Source organism: Caretta caretta, chromosome 6 (genome assembly GCF_965140235.1).
Source record: "Caretta caretta isolate rCarCar2 chromosome 6, rCarCar1.hap1, whole genome shotgun sequence".
Lineage (NCBI taxonomy): Eukaryota > Metazoa > Chordata > Testudines > Cheloniidae > Caretta > Caretta caretta.
In genome coordinates this window covers 69,427,425-69,452,229 of record NC_134211.1, presented here as the reverse complement: position 1 = coordinate 69,452,229, position 24,805 = coordinate 69,427,425, and the positions used below count along the sequence as shown (strand labels likewise).

At 43.5% G+C, this 24,805-nt stretch overlaps 1 protein-coding gene across 3 annotated transcripts in view; it reads right to left on the bottom strand.

The window, feature by feature from the left end:
• Positions 1 to 24,805, bottom strand: part of RPAP1 (RNA polymerase II associated protein 1) — a 54,493-nt gene that overhangs the window by 5,466 nt on the left and 24,222 nt on the right. For 2 of the 3 annotated variants that reach the window (XM_048853278.2, XM_048853279.2), the window contains exons 11-21: positions 21,584 to 21,751; positions 18,678 to 18,860; positions 14,869 to 15,003; positions 14,493 to 14,672; positions 12,070 to 12,227; positions 10,916 to 11,092; positions 7,476 to 7,677; positions 4,758 to 4,867; positions 3,725 to 3,920; positions 2,384 to 2,533; positions 1,239 to 1,381 (exon numbers count right to left, since the gene is read on the bottom strand). In XM_048853278.2, coding sequence (XP_048709235.2) covers positions 1,239 to 1,381; positions 2,384 to 2,533; positions 3,725 to 3,920; positions 4,758 to 4,867; positions 7,476 to 7,677; positions 10,916 to 11,092; positions 12,070 to 12,227; positions 14,493 to 14,672; positions 14,869 to 15,003; positions 18,678 to 18,860; positions 21,584 to 21,751 — 1,802 coding nt within the window. The remainder of the gene's footprint in view (positions 1 to 1,238; positions 1,382 to 2,383; positions 2,534 to 3,724; positions 3,921 to 4,757; positions 4,868 to 7,475; positions 7,678 to 10,915; positions 11,093 to 12,069; positions 12,228 to 14,492; positions 14,673 to 14,868; positions 15,004 to 18,677; positions 18,861 to 21,583; positions 21,752 to 24,805) is intronic. The other variant, XM_048853280.2, reaches the window with a different exon arrangement.

Sequence of the window (24,805 nt, the reverse complement as noted above, 5' to 3'; positions counted from 1 at the left end):
CAGTCACTGACTCCAACTACAGCTTCCTTAACCGTTCGATGGAGACTACTGGGAAGGCTGTTGTGGAGGATTAGACAGTGTTTGTAAAGCACTTTGAACACGAAAAGAACTGGAGAAGTCCAAAGTATTTTTATGGTGGGTTCATCCAGCCTCTTCCAGGGATGTACCATTGCTCCATCGCAAGCTACAAGGAGACACTCAGAAGCAATACAAGACCCAACTATCCCCATTGCCAAACACTGAAAGCCTCACATCTATAATGCTCAGTCTCCACTAGTTTGAAGTAGAAAATATCTGTGGTTACCTCTTAAACCTTCAGCTTTACAATACTGGAGCAAATTGTGCAGGTAGCTAAACATTAACGGTGAAAGGGAGATTTAAAGAGGTCTTCCAATAGGGGGCAGAGAACAGAAGTGGGCAAGATTTCCATCTGCTTCACAGATCTCACCGAATCTTGACTCGGCATTGGTACCTCGTTGCTGTCAGGAAGGTGAGACCAGTAGATGGGGATGGAAGGACACCTGCCACTAACAGGAGGGGGAAAGCAAACCATCATGTCTCTCTCATTACCAGTGTGCTGGAGAGAAACCTGAAGGTCATGCCTCCAGCCTTCACCAGGAGGTCATGTTGCAGGGGAATGCACTATGGTGTCTTCACTCAGGCCATACATGTCTACACTGCAGTTAGACACCCGTTGCTGCTCCCTGCTGGCTGACTGGGGATCCTGGGGCTCAGGCTAAGGGGCTGTTTAGCTATGGGGTAGACGTCTGGGCTTGGGCTGTAGCCCAAGCTCTGGGACCTTCCCACCTAGAGCAGGGGCGGCTCTACCAATTTTGCCGCCCCAAGCAGTCGCTGCCGAATTGCCACCGCCACAAGCAGCCACAGCGGGAAGAGCTGCCGCCGAATTGCCGCAGCGGGACATGGTCTGTCCCCCCATTCTAAATGCCGCCCCAAGCACCTGCTTGGAAAGCTGGTGCCTGGAGCCGGCCCTGACCTAGAGGTTGGGTGCTAGCCCAAGCCTGAATATGTACACTGCAATTCAACAGCCCCTTAGCCAGAGTCAGCTGGCACAGGCTGTGGGTTTTTAATTGCAGTGTAGTCACACCCATAAAGGCTGAAAATCGTAACTACGATCTAATGTAAAAATCCATTTTTTCCTTTCTTTTCCAAGAGATTTCCCATATCCCAAACTACAGGCAAGGAATGAGCTTCTTAAGGGAAAAAAATGCAAAGCTTACGGAATGAATTCTGGATTAAAGGCGAGACCCAAAAGGAGCTCATGAGCCAGATGCTCACTCCCTGGCAACAGACGGCTTAACAATGCCATGGCAACACAGTGATGAAGCGAGGCATGCTGGGCGTAATCCGGACAAGTGCCTGCCTGCACAGGAAACAAAAACCCAACAGATGAGAACATTGCAGCATGTCTCAAGGAGGAAGTTACAATGAGTCAGAGGGGCAGTTAGCTGGCCTGGGAGCATCACTGGACCAGAGGCATATTAGATGTTGAGTCAGAGCACAGGAACAGCCAATTTTCATATGGAGATAGTTTTCCTTCCTTTTTTGTCCTAAATCTTTAGGTAGTGTTTCTGTACATTAATAAAACAGCCTCTGTGTTCAGGTCCAGAAGCAGCTGTCTTTCAATAGTGGGTGAAAGGATTCCTGTAGTTACAGCCTGCAAAGTGATTTGGGATCGAAGGCTCTGTATAAGTAACAGTAAAATTATGCAAAAAGAAAAGGAGTACTTGTGGCACCTTAGAGACTAACCAATTTATTTGAGCATAAGCTTTCGTGAGCTACAGCTCACTTCATCGGATGCATACCGTGGAAACTGCAGCAGACTTTATATATACACAGAGAATATGAAACAATACCTCCTCCCACCCCACTGTCCTGCTGGTAATAGCTTATCTAAAGTGATCATCAGGTGGGCCATTTCCAGCACAAATCCAGGTTTTCTCACCCTCCACCCCCCCACACAAATTCACTCTCCTGCTGGTGATAGCTATTACCAGCAGGACAGTGGGGTGGGAGGAGGTATTGTTTCATATTCTCTGTGTATATATAAAGTCTGCTGCAGTTTCCACGGTATGCATCCGATGAAGTGAGCTGTAGCTCACGAAAGCTTATGCTCAAATAAATTGGTTAGTCTCTAAGGTGCCACAAGTACTCCTTTTCTTTTTGCGAATACAGACTAACACGGCTGTTACTCTGAAACCAGTAAAATTATGATAGTTTTGGTAGTAGGTGAGTTGGGCAGTCAGAGGCAAGACAAAGACCAGCTGATTCAAGAATCATTTGCCTGCCTGGTATGTCAGCTGGTAAGGGAGCCATGGCTGAGGCTAGCTGTCGGGGTAAGAATGATTGAGGTGCTGGGGGTTACCATTTTCTGAGCCAATGCTAGCACAAAGTACTGAAGATGGTATTCATGCCGCAGGATCCAGGCAGATGAAGGGGTTATGGAGGGAGGTCTGGTGGGCCAGCTCTGGAGCAGGTAGTCCTTCAGACCTTTGAAGTCTAGCACAGAGGTATACTGTAGAACCAGAAATGGAGGCAAATACCATTAACAACAACCCACTCAGGGAGAGAATACTCTCCCGTTATGTGTCACCTCATCCCCTACAGAGGCTTCTTCAGACAAGAGTATTCATATGCACTCAGATGACGTGATGAAACCTCCCTCCTCTCCACTGCAGTGAGAGGCTCTACGTCAGAGATTCCCAGTCTTTTGATTTCTTTACCTTGCATACATGCAATCACAACCAGGCCTCCTAGTGTGAACACCAGAATCATCTGTACCAGATCCCACAGTGCTTCAAAAGGTGGCACATGGGGAAAATCAGCACAATGGTTTACGTGGCTTCTGTTGTATGAGGAGGATGCAGCTGCCCAGCTCCAAGCAAAGTCACTTTAGCAGAAGACCAGAAAGCAGATTTGAGGAGGGCCTGTATCAGTCATTTTCTCTCCAGCAAAGTACAAAGGGGTTTCTGTCATTGCCTGCTTACATGCATTTGAATTTACTCACTGCCACTATCTTTTCATTCACAGAAATCAGAGTCAGAAGAAACCTATTAGATCACATAGTTCATCCACAGGGAGCTAATACAAAGTAAATCTCAACACAATATATTCTCCAGTGCTTTAGTCTACTTTTAGATGTCTCTGGCCATGCACTTCTGCTTCTTTAAGGAGATTATTCCATAATGTAGTCGCTTAGCTGGCAGAAAGGTTTTCTTGATACCCATCCTTAGCGTTTCTTTGTTTAATTTCTTCCCATTACTCCAGTTTTATCTCCTTTGACAACCCAAAAGAATTAATCTCTACTCCTACTCCATGGTATTTAGATTTTTCAAATGTTCAGGTATATCCCGCACCTTAGCCATCACTTAGCTGAACTATAAATATTTATCTGTTCTGATCTTTTCCTATAAATCAATCCTTTGAGCACTTTGATCATTTTTTCGCTGAGTTATTTCCAGAATCTCTAAGCCCTTCTGGTACCAAGGATCCCACGACTGAACGCGGTATTTGAGGTGTCGTCTCACAGGATCTGAATAGAGAGGGGACTCCTCGACAGTTGCTACTTTGTTTTCTCTTCAGCAAAACGAAACTATTGTTCAGCATAAGTTACCCAACACTATTACCCTTGAATCATGTGTGCAGTTCCTACCCCCTTGCTGGGCTATCACTCATGCAGCATTCATAGCCAGAAGCCAACACTCACCTTGCTGACCAGCCCTTTGTGGATATGGGTGACGTTGTTGATGAGGAAGAGGAGGGCAGTGAGGAAGGGGAAGGGTGACTTGGAACCAGCTAAACTCATCAGGGGTTTCCCTCCAGTGCAACTCAAAGATACAATGCTGGGGAGAGACTCTGGTGCTGGGGAACAGGACAGGGGATTGCATAGAGCAGAGCATGGCCTGTGTGAAGAGAGACATGCAGATCAGATCATGGGCACTCATTTCACTGAGAGCTTTGGTAGTAAGTTGCAGATAGAATCCCACATCTCAGAAACACCCATACAATAAACTGTAGCCAAATGGAATATCCCAGGGATTGCATGCATGTACAATACCTAGCAATATGGGGCCCTAACTGGAGCTGTTAGGCAGTACTTCAATACCAAATAATGTAACATGCTGGTTCTAATGGATTCCAATCTTATGTTGAACTCTTCAGAGAGTCCAGGAACAAAGAGCACAAAACCCGATATCTGATGTTGTGCATTCAGAACTACTGGGCCATAGATACCCAAACAGACTAACATTTTTCCATAGGTAAGCGTGACCCAGATTGTCAAAGAAAATCCTACCCACAAAGACTGAGGAAGCCAGCCCTACGTAAAAAACAGGAATTGGAAAACATGCTGGATTTTTCTGAGTGCCTCCTCACACATCTCTGGTGTGTGGGAAGTGAGCACTTCAGCATTCTCTTGTCCCTTTAAAATAAATCTTCACCTGTAGAATTTGGTTTAAGAAGGCTGTTTGCACATCACCCACCTTCCAAACTAATGGATCACAAGGGCACACTCATGACACAGAATTGCTAAGCTCCGCACTTTCAGCAGAGTAGGACTTTGTAATGCTCTTAAAACTACACTTTTCACATATCCGAGGCACATGCTAGGGGGTTTCTTTATTTTTTTAAGAAACGTTCTCAGTCACACAACTGCACCTCTCCCTGCTCAAACAGGTCAGAAATGGGACTGCACCTGACTTGTCAAGCTGCAGCTGCAGTCTGGCTTGGAGTGGTTTTACCTGAGCAGATCCCACATGCTGTGCATGGCAGGCTGGCTAAGGAGAGGCAGCAGCACCTCAGACGTCAAACGCTCCACTTCCTCCAGGCAATCAATTGGATTTAGTGATGGCTGCAGAAATCATTGAAAAAAGGGGCATGTCTGAAGACATTCAAATGAAGTGAACAAACTATTCTTGGGGAAGAGACAGCTAGATTTATCTCCCTTCCCCCCACCCCCTTTTGTTTAAAATAGCTCTTTGCCCTATACACACAGATTTTTGCTTAGCGATAATACCATGGGTTACAGTAAGTTGCTACAGGTAGATAAGCCTCCCACTACACCAATGAGAGACCCCAGTGTGCTAACCTTTCCATTAAACACACTTATACAAAACTATGTTGTCTGTTGCAGGACTGAAGGACTACAATTACAACACAAGATCTAATGTAACTGCCCTGTTATTTAAAGGTGGGTAGTTTAGTGCAGTGTTATCAAAGACTTCAGGAGAATCAGCAGCACACAAGGAGATCAGTTTAGCCTCGGAGACTGAATAGTTCCCAGTATGGCCAAACATCATCCTAGATGAGCAATGCACATGATCGCATTTTACACTCCCAACGCAGAGCCTTTAGGGGACCTTTCCATTTCTCCTGCCCTCAATAAAGAACACTTGAGATGAAAGAAGCATTGCAGAGAATTTTGCATCTCCTTCACCTCACCAGAATGTAGTCACCCCACAAAGAACAAACTAAATCCCTCTCCAGAAAGAGACTTAGCTGATTATTCAGTGAAGTGGAGATGCACACCTCAGTTCTGCGCCTTCTTATGGGCACGGCATAAGGAAGCCATGATAGTCACCACTGTATGATTATTACTGTGACAGATATGACAATATCCTGCAATATCCCAGACAAACCTTATGGATTTAAGTATTTGAAGAGTCCATTGTATTAAAAATGCAAATATTTCTGTACTATTGTGGACTATATAGAACTTCTTATGGAGGAACACAGGATTCATGCAATTTCTGGGAAGTACTGGGGACTTCAAAGGACTTTTGGGGACAATATGCATGAAGTGGATTGCCTAGAAAACACCTGGGGTCAAGGGAATGCAAATGACCCACCTCAAAATCCATCCTTTTGAAGCTGCACCTTGAGCAGAAAACCATTGTTTAGTTGATTACCTATTCACGGTCTCTTCAAAGGCCCAAACCAGATAACTGAGTAACTCTCAGAGTCATGAGGGTTCTTCTTCTGAGCAAAGAACCTTACGAACCTGAAGCTACAGGAAAACTCCTGTGCAGGAGTTTGAAGCTCTGCTGATCTGTCAGAGGCCTTGTTGTTGGAGTGATCTCCGGTAAGCTTATTAGCATGCGTATAGGTTCTTTTATTGTTTTCTGTATATTTTCTCTGTAATGCTTTTACCTTAAGAGTAAAATGTGCTTGCTTATAAAGATCTGTGTGGTAACTGATAACTGGCAATTACGCTGTCTACTGTCTCTAAAGAGAAGGCAAAAGAAGTCTGCATAAGCAGCCTGTCTTTTGTGGGGGATATCAGTATAGTCAGGGGACTGCGCAGTCTGGAAATACCCTAGTCAGAAAGGAGAAAGAGAAACGTCTCCCTCCAAGAGAGGCACTGTCTGGTGCCCTTGCTACACCACAGAGGGGGAAAGTAAAGGTGCAACTGCCGTGAACTGTGACAACAACAGAGACAGATTTTCATACCTGCCAATTAATGTTTTGCATATTTTTTCATGTCATCTAACCACAAGAACATTATTGGGGATAAGTAATCTTTGTACTGGCAGGGTCTTACACACAATTTCCTTTATTCTTAAAGGGAAAAAAACATTCTAGAATTAGAATTCAAGATTCTAAAAAAAATAAAAATGATTTCTAAATATCCCAGGAGGACTGGATGGCATAAATGTCTGCCAATGAGCATTAGAGACGTCAAACACTAATGCCACCAGTTCAGAGCCACCCCCAAGTTTGTAGTGACTGACAGTCATTAGCATCTTTTGGCTATTTGGTGGCCTATTTGAAGTGAGCTGGAGGTCTCCATCCACTTCCTAGCAGACAAGTCTCCACACCACTTGAACTGGCACTAGAGTGCACATGTTTTGGGCACGGGGGGCAGCAAAGACTGACTGGCCAGAGATACCAAATTATCCCACACTCTTAAGGGAGATTTCTTCCAGGTCAGGGCTGAGACCTTTTGGTGGGGCAGTGCACAGGATGCTTACACTGTGGCTGCCTGTCTGATACTTTTTCTGTGAGTAAATGCAAGATGTCAGGCTGATGTATTTTGAGGCTTGACACATTTCAGAAAATTCACTTTAAAGATGGTCATGTACCATGCCAATTATTGGGTTCCTCTCCCTGTCATTACAGAACTTTACCTCAAATGCCCTTTGGGCAGCAAATACACTCCTCTTCATTGTTCCTATACTCCAAATACTGATGGGATGACACTCAGTCACAGGGAAAACAGGATTGTGGGCACTGCTGAATGTGAAGGACACTGACAGTTCAGCCAATGGTCGCCTGCAGTTTAAAGGCTGTCCAGCCTGGATTTAAGGACTGGCGATCAATGTATAGTCTTCAACTTACTGTCAGCTACATTTCCTTCTAACTTGCTCTTGTTTCAAGCCTTGCTTGGAATTCAGGAGTTAGGAAGAAAACACACAAGCAGGTGACGTGGAAGGATGTCCTGGTTCTTTAACAGGCCTTACCTGTTGGCTGCAAACACTGTAGTAAACCCCCAAGTAGATGATGTATGTTGTTGTAAGAGGCTGGAGAGCTTGCCAGGTTTCCAGCCGGGATATCTCCTGGACAGACCTCCTCAGACTGGTCTCCAGGAAGGGTCTCAGGCCTGACACCTGATTCCAGGTGACTGGTGGAGGAGGAATCTGCTCTCCATCCCCTGGACCACTGCTGCAACGTAACAGAAGAATGATATGGCAAAGGGGAATTTCTCAACAAGAATCTTATCCATGAATCATCACAGCTAAAAATACTTTCCAGCAATGTGCAGTCTTAAAGACTGGCAGACACTAGGGCAAGGTACTGGCTCAGAGCCACCACAAACCTGCCCAATCTGCCTCATGGATGTACATAGTGCCAACATTATGTGTGTCTGTCCCTTTACTAGCAGCTTTTAACTGCTAGTGCGCCTTGAGCAGATGCCGTCGTCGAATGATCTGTAACAACTTCAGATCTCTCTTAAGGGGCTCCAGCTAATTCAGAACGTACCAGTATGTGTTAATATTCTCACCTGATCCTACTGCCCCTACCTGCATTCCCTTCTACTTATCTACTTTAAATTTATCTGCCATGCTGACCCAATCGCCCAATTTGGGTAGCTTACTCTGGAGCTCCTTGCTCTCTTCCAACCAACCATCTTCAGGAAATTCTAGTGCTTCGCTGTCTACTCCTCCTCTACAGCAGTAATAAATATTAAGACACTGGACTCAATATTGATTCCCTGGGGGAACCCATTATTAATTTTTTTCCCACTATGAGATTTAGCTATTTACTCCCACTCATCCTCATAGAAATAAGGGGGAGACAGACAGACAGAAATAGTCTGATATTCAGTAAAAATAAGGGAGAGCTGTGGCAAATACACACAGAAGAATGACAGAATGCATTGCTAGCTCATGGAACAATCCTCACTGCAAAAAAACTGGGCTGGGCAGGAGGGAGATGAGTAGCAGCAGTGAGAAATGTAGTAAAAGGTTTAGCTCATTCCCCCTGAGGAATTTTGATATGGTCTTAAAGTGAGGTGTTTTATACCTATGGAATTTGCAAACAAGAATACTCATGTCATTGTCAAGTTAAAATTCATATATCTTTTTCTCACATCTCTCTGTCACTCAGAAATTCTGAAAGGTGAAGGAATTTCTAAAATCTAATTTGCTTTCCACCATTCACTTTCTGCACCTCACTCAGTCTGGACCAGCGATTCTCAACCTGCTTCTCACGGGCTGCTTGTGGTCCAATCAGCAAGGAGCTGCGGCCCATGTGACATCCTCAGGGCCACAGAAGTAGCATTGGATGCAGCCCACAATGGTAAATAGGTTGAGAACCACTGGTTTGGACAATGAAATGAGGCAGGTCAGTTTCACTTTGTTACTGCTCATCAAGTGCCTGGTTCCACATACACTAATGCAAGCCGTTGCAGCTGAATCTCCAACCCTTACAGGGAGCAATCAAAGGGAATCCAAAAGAGGCATAAAAACTTGCTTTTCATTAAAAATAAAACCACCATGGAATAGGTTTATTTGAGTGGCATTTTATGGAGGACCAAAGACTGCTTTATTAATGATGCCCATTTCCTTTCACCAGTCCTCAGGTGTTACTTTTTAAACTACAGCTGACCAGCACCACCATGAGAATTCACTTAAGAACATAACAGCCATACTGGGTCAGTCCATCTAGCCCAGTATCCTGTTTTCCCACAGTGGCCAATGCCAGGGGTCCCAGAGGGAATGAACAGAACAGGTAATCATCAAGTGTTCCAGCCCCTGTCGCCCATTCCCAGCTTCTGGCAAACAGAGGCTAGGGGACACCATCCCTGACCATCCTGGCTAATAGCCATTGATGGACCTATCCTCCATGAATTTATCTAGTTCTTTTTTGAACTCTGTTATAGTCTTGGCCTTCACAACATCCTCTAGCAAAGAGTTCCAGAGGTTGACTGTGTGTTGTGTGAAGAAATACTTCCTTTTGTTTGTTTTAAACCTGCTGCCAATTAATTTCATTTGGTGCCCCCTATTTCCAGTGTTATGAGGAGGAGTAAATAACACTTCCTTATTTACTTTCTCCACACCAGTCATGGTTTTATAGACCTCTATCATATTCCCTGCTTAGTCATCTATTTTCCAAGGTGAAAAGTCCCAATCTTATTAATCTCTCCTCATACAGAAGCCAATCCATACCCCTAATCATTTTTGTTACCTTTTTCTGAACCTTTTCCAATTCCAATTCATCTTTTTTGAGATGGGGCGACCACATCTGCACACAGTATTCAAGATGTTGGCGTACCATTGATTTATATAGAGGCAATGTGATATTTTTTTCCTTATTATCTATCTCTTTCTTAATGACTCCCAACATTCTGTTAGCTTTTTTGACTGCTGCTACACATTGAGTGGATGTTTTCACAGAACAATCTACAATGACTCCAAGATCTCTTTCTTAAGTGATAATAGCTAATTTAGACCCCATCATTTTATATGGATAGTTGGGATTATGTTTTCCAATGTGCATTACTTTGCATTTATCAACACTGAATTTCATCTGCCATTTTGTTGGCCAGTCACCCAGTTTTGAGAGATCCTTTTGTAGCTCTTCGCAGTCTGCCTGGGATTTAACTATCTTGAGTAATTTTGTATCATCTGCAAATTTTGCCACCTCACTGTTTACCCCTTTTTTCCAGATCATTTATGAATATGTTGAATAGGACTGCTCCCAGTACAGATCCCTGGGGGACACCACTATTTACCTCTCTCCATTGTGAAAACTGACCATTTATTCCTACCCTTTGTTTCTTATCTTTTAACTACCCTTTGTTTCTTATCTTTTAACCACTCCTGCACAGGTGACCTTCAGGATGCATGAGCAACACTCTCACCAGTGGAGTGATGGGAGGACAATAGCCGGGTCCTCAATGGGAGAAACTAGTGTTCCTGAGAAAGTGCTTCAATGATGCACCTTTTAAATTCAGTTGACCACAACTTTCATTACACAGAAGTACCAGGTACAGGATAGATCAACTCTGACTCTAATCTCCACGTATATCCCCATCTCTAGTCACTGTCTTGTTCCCCCTTATGTCATACCCAATGCACTAGATAACTACTTCAGCTACTCTCAAAACACGTGTCCTTTTGCAGAATTTCTACAAAACCCAGGAACATCTTTGGGACAGGGATCCTGCTTTCTTCTATGTATTACACACTGCTGAGCACACTGATGGTACCTCTGGAAAACAGGACACTATCACATAGTTTAGGCTCCAAACATGACCTATCTAAAGTGAAGGTTAAACAAAATGGGAGGGAAGGCCATTCTACATTCATGCTTCTGCGCGGCTACTGCAAACAATGCCCTGGAGAGAACTAGACAGTGTTCTTTTAAAACCACAGCTGACAGAAAGTGACAGGCCTACCTGCTAAGCCGGGCCTGCAGCTCTGCCGTGCAGCCAGCTGTTTGAGTCACGTGGGTCAGCAGGGTGACCACAGCTGTAGCTCGCTGGATGGAAAGTGGAAATGTGGGGTTTTCCTGGCAATCACTTAGCAAGTGGGACAGGGACTGGAGAATCTTCACCAACACGGGGTAGAGATCCCTGCAGTTTGTGATGGGGGTGGGGTGGGGAGGATGAGTAAAAAAACAAAACCAGGAGAATGTCATTCCAAGCTCAGCAAAAAGGGAATGTTCAATTAGTGCAAAGTTCTTCCTGATAGATAGGGCAGTGCCCTAGCATTACAAAGTATTTATACCACACTCACTGCTCTAACATTCAATCACCTGCCCAGAGTAACATACGTACAGACATGCAGCTTTAAGGAATCCTCTTCGGTTTCTCTCCCAACTACTCCTTGGCATTAAGATTTTTTTTTTAAAGATAATCCTAAACGTCCTGATCTTAGTCAGCGGGTTTGGAGTATTGGGGGATGGATATTGTGGAAGCACTATTATGAAGCGACAAGTCTCTCCCCTGAAGACAGTGAAATTTCCCATCACCCTAATCTCTTCTGAAAGGGAGCTCGACAGCCAAAGCCCTGCCACTGAAAAAGCTCTGTCCTCCCCTCCTATGAACCGCATTCCTCTGGGAAACAAGTCTATGGTTGCAGGATAGCACAGTTATCAGAAGAAGATTGTAGCCTGGACCCAGCCCACTAACATTTAGCCTGTGTCATTTAGCAGGCATGCTGCTGCTTGTTGGACCATTCAGAGCTTTCTTACAGATGTCGGGTTCATTCCTAGGTGTGTTGCAACAACTGAGCCTGGAGGTCATGAATGCATAGACCACCCATGTTATATGAAAGAGCTGAATCCAGTCGCAAACTGCTGGGAGAGTGGGAATTTCTTGTTGTGTGGAGAAGGAGCAGCACGATGCTGGTGCTAATGCTCATTTAAACGAGGGAGATCATGAAAGGACAGAAGAAGTTGAGATCACAACATAGAAATCAATGGAAGCTAGGTTTTACAGCACCCTGGGGAGGCTCCACAGATCCCTGCAATTACCTGCCCCGGAACAGGCAGCTCATTCTCTTCATTACACAGACACTGAGTCCCCATTTCTCCAGGTTTGGGCCATACCTGTACAGATCACAGGACTGACCATAGCCAGCAGCCACAGCCCACAGCCGGAAAGCCTCAGTGCTCAGCCTTATGGCTTCCTCCCTGCAGAGAGGCAGGTCCTGAGGATCTTCAGCTATAAACCGACTCAGCCGACTCTTCAGCTCAAATTTATTAAGCTGGAAAGAATAAGCAGACAAATAAAGAAGTAAGATGTGTGTCTTCTTTGGGCCTTCTCACTAAAGCCTCATGCAGCTGCAGCCTCCATTCATAGATTCAAAGGCCAGAAGGGACTATTGTGATCATCTAGTCTGATGTCCCCTATAACACAAGTCACAGAACTTCCCCAAAATAATTCTGAGAACGACCTTTTCAAAAAACATCCAATCTTGATTTAAAAGTTACTGGTGATGGGGAAATCTACCAAGACTCTCTGTTCCAATGGTTAATTACCCTCACCGTTAAAAATGAATGCCGTATTACCAGTCTGAATTTGTCTAGCTTCAACTTCCAGCCACAGGACCATGTTATACCTTTCACTGCTTGATTGAAAAGCCCATTATCAAATATTTGTTCCCCACCTACATACTTACAGACTGTAATCAAATTACCCATTAATCTTCTCTTTAAGCTAAATAGATCCAATTTCTGAGTCTGTCACTATAAGGCATGTTTTCTAATCCTTTGATCATTCTCATGGCCCTTCTGTACCCTCTCTAATTTATCATCAACATCTTCCTTGAATTGTGGGCACCAGAACTGGACACAGTATTCGAGCAGTGGATGCACTGGTGCCAAATGTAAAGGTAAAATAACCTCTCCGCTCCTACTCGATTCACTCGTTTAAGTATCCAAGGACTGCATTAATCCCTGTTGGTCACAGCATCACACTGGGAGCTGATTCTGTGATTCAGCTGATTATCCACCATGATCTCAAAATCTTTTTCAGAGTCACTGCCTCTCAGGATAGGTCCCCCATTCTGTAAAGATGGCCCCCAATCTTGGTTCCTAGATGTATACATTTACATTTAGCCATATTAAAACACATATTGTTTGCTTGTGCCCAGGTTACCATTCAGTGATGTTGATCACTGTATCAATGGCCTGTCCTCTTCATTATTTCCAACTCCCCCAATTGTGTCATATCTGCAAATTTTCTCAGGGATTATTTTGTGTTTTTTTCCAGGTCACTGATCAAAATGTTAAATAGCATAGGGCCAACAACCAATCCCTGTAGAACCCCACTAGAAATACATCATTCTATGATGATTCCCTGTTTACAATTACATTTTGAGACCTATCAGTTAGCCAGTTTCTTGTTCATTTAATGTGTGCAATGCTAATTTTAATTCAACCCATTCTAAACTCTCCTTTATAATCATACAGCTCACTGTAACATTCAAAGTGATCGGTTTAGTTTGTGTTACATTAAGGTTCCATTTATAAGGGTTTACTAAATGATCAATAAATGTTACAAGCATGTTACAAACATGTTATAAGCAACCCATTGTGGGACTCTAACATTCTATAACTACTGATTAACCTTTTATTAAAAGCCTACTAATCCTTTATAAGCCATTTATAAATGGAAACTTAATATAAAAGAGTGACCTAATTTTTGATATTTGGTGGTTGTTCAATAGGTTTTCCTCTTTCAAAAGGGGGTGTCTCATGTCTGTTCAGGTGCTTTATTTGATCATGGGCTCTTGCTCTCTTGGAAACCTTCAGGTTTTAATTTAGTTTCTTGGATATCAATCTATTAGGAGCCTCTATAAATACTGAATTGAAAACTCCAGGAGGTGCCTGCTGTATTATGACAGGTACCTGCTAGCCATGCTGACTTCACACGCTGCCTTGCATAACTGACTTCATTTGTTTTTCTGATTGGTTGTTGGAAGTGAGGTCATCAGTTTGATGAGCAGGGATAGCATAAAGGAAGAACGACTATTTCTGAAGGCAGATTACCTGCCGAGTATTCATTCTCTTTATGGTTTCATTAAGTAATGGACACAAGGAGGTGTGTGAGAAAGCACCTGGTACCTTCTTGGGTGGAACAGTTGTAAGAGGGCACCTCTACAGAGATGCTGCCAGCACTTTCCCAACACACGTCCACACATACACTCTTGGCCTCCTAAGAGGACTGTCTGACCTTCAGGGATGCCTCTTAACAGTCAATCAAATTACGTAGAACATATGCATTTGGCAGCATATGGCTGAGAGAGACAGAGATGGAGGGGCTGGGAGTTACACTGCTAATATTTAAGTGTTTGGAAGCCAGCTGCTTTTCTTCATTCCAGAGATGGATCCAAATCAGAACCCTTCCCTCCACATGAACTCTGGGTCCAAATTCCCTCCCTTTATTTAGAAACCAAGGCATATTAAAACCAGGGCTTCCACTTCTGCCCGTTGTGACCAGAAAGACCATGCTGAATCATACTGCTTACCAGTCTGGCTGTTGCATTCCTCCCCCCAGATGCCAGGACTCTGATTAACTTCATGGCGGTGGCACACGCAACTCCATGGAGGCTGGTGAGCAAGTGCCCTGGCTCAGCTACCCGGGGATCCCACTGGATAGGGAGAAACTCTCTAACGATGGTCTCAATCAGCCGAGGACAGGCCAGGAGCTGTATAAAAGCAAGCAACACAGACATTGACTCTCAGGGCAGGAACGCAACTCCAGCAGTTTGACTGTCAGCAGGAGCAAGTAGCACAACAATACTGAGCCTCCCTATTCCCTCTCCATTTCTCCATCTTCTTCCTCACCATTCCCCCTCCTCACCCATTGCCCCCTTCTCTCTAACCGCCTGCACAGGTGGGTACCTGACTGCATGCTTCAGAGGAGTGCCTTGCTACCCGGGTGAGAATATCCAAGATGTCCAGAACTACAGCGGGGACAGGTCGCACCACCTCAAGGATGTACCTCAGCCGATGAAGAAACTGAGTCTTCAGAAGCCCCTGCAAGACAAAGAAAACAAAAACAAACCCATCATGTTCTTAACATTAGCTCTATACACAGTGTTCATGCTACAGCCGCTGGAAAGAAAGCCCTGTAAAATAGGTGTCTATTTATAAGAACAGGATTGAAAACCATCCTTTGTTTTAACGGGAGAACTCTCCACTCAGAGCTGCTAGTGCAAAGACAAACAAGTATAAGTTGGGAGAGAGAGAGAGAGAGAAAGAGCAACCGAACTTCCATATCGGATCAGACCAGTATATGAGGGATCCAAACCCACATGCTTCAGCGCATAAGACAACTACTGACTGACAGGGGATAGGAAGACCATTTCCACCGTAATAGACAATTATGAAATAATGTGCCTGTATGGGTTCTCCCACCTTTGCTGAAACTGGCCACTGATCCCCATCTAGTTCAGTATCCTGTCTCTGGCAGTGTCCAGAACCAGAAACTGAGAATGGACAGTTGTCAAGGTTCCTTCCCCACTCTGAACTCTACGGTACAGATGTGGGGACCTGCATGAAAGACCCCCTAAGCTTATTCTTACCAGCTTAGGTTAAAAACTTCTCCAAGGTACAAACTTTGCCTTGTCCTTGAACTGTATGCTGCCACCACCAAGCGTGTTAAACAAAGAACAGGGAAAGAGCCCGCTTGGAGACGTCTTCCCCCAAAATATCCCCCCAAGTCCTACACCCCCTTTCCTGGGGAAGGCTTGTTAAAAATCCTCACCAATTTGTACAGGTGAACACAGACCCAAACCCTTGGATCTTAAGAACAATGAAAAATCAATCAGGTTCTTAAAAGAAGAATTGTAATTAAAGAAAAGGTAAAAGAATCACCTCTGTAAAATCAGGATGGTAACTACCTTACAGGGTAATCAGATTCAAAACATAGAGAATCCCTCTAAGCAAAACCTTAAGCTACAAAAGACACAAAAACAGGAATATACATTCCATCCAGCACAGCTTATTTTACCAGCCATTAAACAAAAGGAAATCTAACGTATTTCTAGCTAGATTACTTACTAACGAACAGAAGTTCTGAGACTGCATTCCTGATCTGTTCCCAGCAAAAGCATCACCCAGACAGACGAACCCTTTGTTTCCTGCCCCTCCCGGTTTGAAAGTATCTTGTCTCCTCATTGGTCATTTTGGTCAGGTGCCAGCAAGGTTATTTTGGCTTCTTAACTCTTTACAGGTGAAAGGGTTTTGCCGCTGGCCAGGAGGGATTTTATAGCACTATATACAGAAAGGTGGTTACCCTTCCCTTTATTTTTATGACAACAGTTAATCCCAGAAAGATTAGGTCATTTTTTAGGGTTAAACAGTGGGAGATCAGAGTCAGTGTCAAAGGAGGGAACAGAATCTGAAACTCAAGTGACATTCATTTTTGGACCTGGAAAGCAGGTATTTCCAAAAACATGTGGATTTACTACTCGTGTTTTATGGTAACATCTTGGTGATCTGTTCTGGCATTTAATATAAAATGCACTTGCAATAAAAATAGAGGGAATTGAATTTCAAAGAAGCAGAAGATTCATATGGCTATGACATAGCCGTGGACCTGTATCTTGAAAGGTCCCTTGCAAACCTTCTTCCTTTGATAAGAGTCAGTATGGGAGGATATAGCCTTCTTAAATCCCTCAAAATTGCACCTTCCAACTTCACTCATGGTCATCCTTATGCTCTACTTCTTGCGACCGCACTCTATAAACGTTCCGTAAAAGCATACCCCGTCTTATGCACGTTGGACATGACCCTACCACTGTAGTCATCTTGTTCCCAACTAGTGCAAGCCTGCAATTTGCTGGGATTGTCTAAGTATCTCCTAGTTCATTACAAAAAATCAAATCAACGGATTTTAAGAAGCTGCCATAATTATTGGCATTGAAAACAGTTTATAGTTTCCTCTCCTCAGCTGTTTTTAACAGCCATGTTTCTGCTCATCAGTATCATGTTGAACACTCCTATCTTAGTTGTCACAAAGACATGCACCCAGCCAAACAGACCCCTGAAGATACTAAAATGCCACTGACACAAGACCGATCAAACGTATGACTTCTTTGGTTATAGAACCTTCTGCTGTCAACCAACTACCTGGATAGATAAAACAATTCAACCATTCAATGTCACGGCCTTCTACATGCGGTGTCGATAGGTCATTCATTTCTGTTTTATAGGAGGCATGCATAGCTTTGGTTTTATCACCATTGGTCTTAAATCCATAGACCCATCAGTTTTTCACAGCTCTTCCAGCATTAACTGTAGTCGGTCAGTACTCTTTCCAAGTAAGGCATCATCATCCACATACGAGACCTTCTAAAGATGAATCTTTAAAATTTCAGACCTCCTACTTTGGCCTCAACCAGCTTTGTCATCAGACAGTCTATTAGAACAGTAAATAAAGGTGGGGAGCGAACACACACGTGGCACACCCCTTATTCTACCGAAAAATCAACCTAATACAACTGTTGACTCTCATACATCTAAACATACTGTGGTACAACTCCACCACTAGGCACACTATACCCTGAGGCATCCCATACTAGCACAGCAGTACCCTCAGTGCTGATAGATGCACTGAGTCAAGGGTGGCCGCAGAAACTATAAACACAATCTGAACTTCCTTTTGTCACTCTAGTCGTTTTTCAATAACATTCCACAAAGTATATATATAGCAGGGACTGACCAGTATGGAAACCACACTGGTTGTGTCTCATTTTGTACAAGCTGATCGCTGTCCTTTTTTTAAAAGGAGATGAAGCAGCCCCTTTTCCAATCTTCTGGAATGTGACTGGTTTCCCAAACTTTTAAGACAACTAAAAGCTGAAACTCCACTCTTGAGCAGTTTTGATGAAATATTGTTAAGACCAGGTACTTTATTATTTAGTAACTGTTGGATCGCAAACAGCATTTCCTCTAATGTCACCAGCCTGTTTCTGCTGGGTTCATTTTTGGATTAAGGTTGTAGCTAACATCTTGTGAGCATCTGTTCATTAATTCACAAAAAATCATGTTAGTTCAGATTAGTCATAACACTACTTGAGGACAACAATCACATCAGCAGGATTTGGCAGTTATACTGATCTGAGAATGACAAACTTTTCATTCAGCACCACAAGCTGAGTTCTCCTCTGCTTTGATTCAGGTCTCGGTTACTACTCCTTTAAACACACTGCCAGTATCTCTGAGTAGAACAGAGATCTAGCTACCCCTGAGCTATTCAGCTGGAGTATCCCAGGGAAACGGAGTAACATGGTGACAGCCTTAAGCACGTGGGTCAAAATGCTATAACTGAGGATTTATATACCACAGTGAGTAATGGTGGCCATACTATCATTACCTAGAAGGTTGGCTCTGAGATAACAAAAATGACTGTGTTTCTAGGTCTCATATCAGTGGAACAAGGATGAACAGAAGTGCATGCAGAATTCACATTAAAGTTATAAGGGTTTAACTGCAAGATGCAAATATAAGAGGGAGGTGGATGAATTATTAGGTGGTCTCACTTAAGTGACATCCCATAAATGATGGTGACATCAAGGTCACCAATGTTCCAGAAATCAAACTGAATTTCAATGTACAGGTCCATCTAGCTAGCTTTAACAGCACATACAGCCTTCATGCAAGATATGGTTTTGCTGGCGAGATTCCAGACACAACTATGGGTTTACCTTTATGACATCATACCGGGCCACATCTGGATCTGGCTTGTTTTCATCCTTTGATTTTTTCCGTGGCGTCTTTTCCATTAGAGTCAATTCTTCCTCTTCCTCCTCCTCCTCCTCCTCACTGTTGGGGGTGAAGGGGAACACAGCCATCCCCTGGTACCATGAGAAAGTCTGGTCAAGATACTCCTGTGAGGAAAAGAAAAGCACATACATAAATTATAGCAAAGGGAGGGTGAAAAGGGAAGCATTTTAAAAATGCTTTTGAATACAAGCCAGTGCAGCCCAAAATGGGAACAAGAAACCATGGTGTATTCACAAAGCCCAAGTCTAAGCTAAAAGGACCTGGGGATGATGCCAACCTCAGACTGGTCCAAATTCCACTGAGACAAAAGCATTCTGAACAGATACGCAGGATGGGTAGTAACTGTTTATCTAGTGGTTACCTGGAAGACAATATTCTTGGGTTCTATTTTGGTTTCTACCACTGGCTCACTGTTGATCTCAAATGGGTTACTTAGAGGTGCACTCGAGTTAAAAAGTATGTTAAAATAAGTGTTATCCATTTTCCTCTATATTAAACTTTGTTTACTTTTTGCATCTTTCTCAGCTTGGACAATGAACATATAGACTAGACAGCTTTACTTTTGTTTCTATCCCATTTCACATTCAGGTTCTCCTGCTCTAGAACAAGGCTGTAAATATTTGAGCTTCCACTACTTCAGAGAAACGTTTCCATCCAAACCAGACCTGTTTTCCAGTGAATGTTTTTAACTGCAGAAAAAACATATTTTATTTTTTTAAATGAAAACTAAATCTGAGGCTTCAACTACTTGACAGAGTCCCTTTAAACTTATCACTTGGTCTGCCAATCAGTAAAACAATTATTCTACTAGCTGCCTGCCACACAAGTGTGTCATGCAGCTTAGTTAATGCTTGTAAAGTTCCCGAACAATCTTGGATGAAAGGTGCTATAGAAGTTTGAACTATTATTAGGCACAAAAAGCAATGCTGACAAGATGAAGGGTAAACTATGAAGTCAAGGGCTCAGAGAGAAGGCTGGGATTCCAGCTCGAAGCCCTGAAATTGGGATCCACTGTTTTAAATCTAGAAGTCAAACTCTACATAGATTATTTCAGTCTTCAAATAATTAATAGAAATAAGTCACCCTTGCCTCCCTTTGGCAAGACCTAATTTATGGATGACGGGAACGTTTAGGCTAGAATGATAAAGCCCTGAAATTATAACAAAGATAACAGAAGTATTAACAGACCCTTAACTAGGCAGAAACTTGGCATACCTGGAAAAGCTGGAGTACTCCTCAAGAGTGAGGTCATGCACAGACGAAGGTGAGATAAGTTAATGATGACATATTTGTGGAGCATTGCCCTTGGATAAAAAGTACTTTGCACATGTAAATTATCATCCAGCTAATGATCTCAGAGTGCTTGACAATTATTAATAAATGGAGTCTCACGGGGATGTTTGGAGGCAAGGCAGTATTGTTTATCCCCATTTGACACAGGAAGACTGAGGCTGTGAGACTTGTCAAAGATCACGCCACATGTCTGTGGCAGAGCCAAGGACACAATGGCAGATGCCCAGTCCAGAGCTCTACACACAAGACCATCCTTCCCTCGTAGGTCTGGAGCCACCCTCTGAAGCCTGATAACGTGAGTGACACACTGAGGATGTTCAAAATGAGAAATCACAACACAGACAGATGCCTTTATAGTGCAATTGTTGGTAGAGTTTCTGGCCTTGCATATGCAAAGACATCATACCACAAGTCAAGAAGGCAACATTCCTTCTTTATGGCTCCAGCAGAGAAGACCTTGACTACTGCATTTTGCTCTGGACACCTAGTTACCAGAAACATGCAGACAATTCAAAAGGGAGTCAGAGAAAAAAATCATTAAGAGGCTGGAAGGATTGGTTTATGGCACTGTTTCCAATGCAGGGGGCAGGACCCACCCAGGAGAGCATAATTAGACCAAGGGATGATGGAGCAGAGGAAAGGAACAGTAGAACAGGGAAAGCTACATGAAACCTCCATTCACCTCACCTCCCCCACTGTGACTATGCTCCTGTGATTGGAGGAAGTTGCAGGGGACTGCTTGAAAGCTACCTGCTTTCCTTGCCTACTTCAGTGGCAGTCCTACTGCAGCTCCCCAGGGGAGCAGCTCCTGGTCAAAAGGCTGCAGATTCAGGCAGCAGGGCTCACCCATGCTCCTTCTGCAGGGCAAAGCCCAGCCAGGAGGGCATGGGGGTCTTTGCCTCAGAGAGCTATCAATGATATCTGCACCTCAAAAAAGACATGTAGACTTCTGGTGAAAGAGGGACACACGCAGGAAAGAATAAGAAACAAGACCAAGAAAACAGAGCAAAAGAGCACAGGAGAGGGAACCAGAGAAAATGGACAGATGAATGGAGTGAGGGCGGCAACTGTGCTGGGATAAGGCATGAGGGGGAGAGCGTCCAGCTGCCAGTCCACTGGCTGGAAAGGAGGCACCACAATAAAGGGCTGGAAACCATAGATGTAAGAGGTCAGATTAAAAGAACTAAATACATATAGCTTGAAAATGGGGCTGTGAAATAATACAGTGTACATGAACACCAAAAAAGGGAGAGAAGTTCAGCAGCCCTGAGATGAATTTAGGGCAAGGCAGAGTTAGTCTGAACAGCAGGAACAAATTCTGAACAGTGAGATCTATTAAGAGTAACTAGGCCAAGGAAAAGGAGCGATGGAAGCCCTACTGCTTACAGTGAGACTGAACAAAGCATGAAAATAGTGTTCTGTGGAGAATAACGGGACACTGACCATCATATAGCTTGATCCAAATGATTTAATAGGTCCCTTCCTTCTGATTCCCACACCCAAATCGCTATTACACCCAGCACCGCTCTCTCACCTCATCTTCAGGGGACACCAGCAGTGCATGGAGAGCCCGGACAGATGCCGCAATGACATTATCCACCGTATCATCCAAAGAGAAGCGCAACAAGAAGAGGAATCCAGCATCGAGCAGCAAGCGCAGGACACTACCCTTCAGGGAGGAGGCAAACTCCCCAGCCTTGGCCTGAAAGAAATGCCACCCACATCCTCAGCATCCACCGAGTCACCCCATTAAAGCCAGGTGTGTATTAACATGCACCACACTTGCTGTTGCCTATGTTAAATGTAAAGCAGCTAAGAAAGCTGTGTTTGGTCAGTGACAACGATGGAGCACCCTGTCCAATGGGAGCTGCATGGCAAGACTGGAACATTACATAGTGGCTACACATTTTTACACTATTTAATCCAAAGCTGATTAACCCCAGAATGACGCTAGCAGTTGCCCACGAGGAGACTTTAGAACCAATTAAAAAGGGAATCCAACGGGCATCCTGGACTCCAATGGACATGCACGACACAGAGAAATTCAGTAGAGCCATATTGAGTTCAGATACCCACAATGCTCTGCACTTTGGGAATGTTTCCAACTAACAACCTGCCATGGCTTCTTTTGAACCTCCCCCTCTCTCCACAGGAGGGTCACCAACATGCCCCGACGGGATAAACATACATGAGCAATTACACTGCAAACACACGGGGATCCATGAGGAAGGCCGTGCACATCACGAACACCAGACTGCTTGCAGCTTCACAACCCACAGTCCCCCCAGAATACTCCTTTTGTACCTCCACTAGAAGGGAACAGTCCCACGTTCCTCATGCCATTCTGCCATTTGCTGAGATTTCACACTTAGTTTGAGGGATCACAACTCATTTCCTATTTAAGCATGACAAACTATCCCTATAACTGAACTAAGGCTCTCCCACTGTGGTCTAGCCCCACTGCACTAACCCTATCAATGTGTGGGGCAGGGAGAGTGAAAAGCAAGTACAGCAGGAGTAGGAAGACACTTCATCCCTTGGTTTCTATTCTTTTCCTTTTGTTTTCTTTATGTGAATGGCTCCCCTTGCCTCACCTCAGAGATCAGACTTTTTAATTCTGGACCAAACTCCTGCTCCTCACCCCAGCCCACAAAGTTCTTCACATTAAGTCCTCTCTGCATCATTCATTGCTGACATCCCCTGCAGTACTTTCCCTGTGAGCCAGTAGGAAGTTATGCTCCTTTCCACTGAGGCAGACAATTCATTCTGCCACTGATGCTGGTGCATTACTTTAGGAGCAGGATTGTTTATTCTCACCTGCTGTAAGAACAAGCATGTCACATAGCTGGCTCAGCCAACGGAAGAGGAAGTGTAATAAAATCGCTTATGTCAGATATAAGACTGTAGATTAATCACAGTTAACTCACATGATTAACTCAAAAAAATTAATCGCGATTAATCGCAGTTTTAATTACACTGTTAAACAATAGAATACCAATTGAAATGTATTAAATATTTTGGATGTTTTTCTACATTTTCATATATATTGTATTCTGTGTTGTAACTGAAATCATAGTGTATATTATTTTTGTTACAAATACTTGAACTGTAAAATAACAAAAGATAGTATTTTTCAATTCACCTCATACAAGTACTGAAGTGCAATCTCTTTGTCGTGAAAGTGCAACTTACAAATGTAGATTTTTTTGTTACATAACTGCACTCAAAAACAAAACAATGTAAAACCTCAGAGCCTACAAGTCCACTCAGTCCTACTTCTTATTCAGCCAATAGCTAAGACAAACAAGTTTGTTTGCATTTACAAGAGATAATGCTGCCCTCTTCTTATTTACAATGTCACCAGAAAGTGAGAACAGGCATTTGCATGGCACTTTTGTAGCCAGCATTGCAAGGTATTTACATGCCAGATATGCTAAACATTTGTATGCCCCTTCATGCTTCGGCCACCATTCCAGAGGACATGCTTCCGTGCTGATGACGCTTGTTAAAAAAATAATGTGTTAATTAAATTTGTGACTGAACTCCTTGGGGGAGAATTGTCTGTCCCCTGCTCTGTTTTACCCGCATTCTGCCATATATTTCATGTTATGGCAGTCTCTATGACCCAGCACATGTTGTTCATTTTAAGAACACTTTCACTGCAGATTTCACAAAATGCAAAGAAGGTACCAATGTGAGATTTCTAAGGCTAGCTACAGCACTCGACCCAAGATTTAAGATTCTGAAGTACCTTCCAAAATCTGAGTGGGACAAGGTGTGGAGCATGCTTTCAGAAGTCTTAAAAGAGCAACACTCTGATGCAGAAACTACAGAACCCAAACCACCAAAAAAGAAAATCAACCTTGTTCTGGTGGCATCTGACTCAGATAATGAAAATGAGCACGCGACGGTCCGCACTGCTTTGGATGGTTAACAAGCAGAACCCATCATCAGCATGGACGCATGTCCCCTGGAATGGTGGTTGAAGCATAAAGGGACATATGAATCTTTAGTGCACCTGGCACATAAATATCTTGAGATTCCGGCTACAACAGAGAATGCATGTTCTCACTGTCAGGCGACACTGTAAACAAGAACCGGGCAGTATTATCTCTTGAAAATGTAAACAAACTTGTTTGTCTGAGTGACTGGCTGAACAAGAAGTAGGACTGAGTGGACTTGCAGGTTCTAAAATTTTTTATTTTTGAGTGCAGTTTTTTTTGTACATAATTCTACATTTTTAAGTTCATCTTTCATGATAAAGAAATTGCACTAGAGTATTTGTGAACTGAAAAACACTATTTTTGGTTTTTTTACAGTGCAAATACTTGAAATCAAAAATAAATATAAAGTGAGCACTGTGCACTTTGTATTCGGTGTTGTAATTGAAATCAATATATTTGAAAATGTCAAAAACACCCAAAAATATTTAAATAAATGGTCTTCTCTTATTGTTTAATCGGGTGATTAATCACAATTAATTTTTTTAATCGCTTGACAGCCCTAGTCAGATGAAACCATGGAGCCACCAAATATGCAATGTCTGCGACACTGCGGAACAGCACTTTTGAGCATCTTCTTCTAGCCCAGGGGTCTCAAACTCAAACGACTACGAGGGCCATGTGAGGACTAGTTCATTGGCCCAAGGGCTGCACCGCTGCCCCACCCCACCCCCCAACAGCTGCCCCAGCCCCGCCCCACTCCACCCCTTTTGTGAGGCTCTGCCCCTGCCCCGCCTCTTCCCACCCCTTCCCTG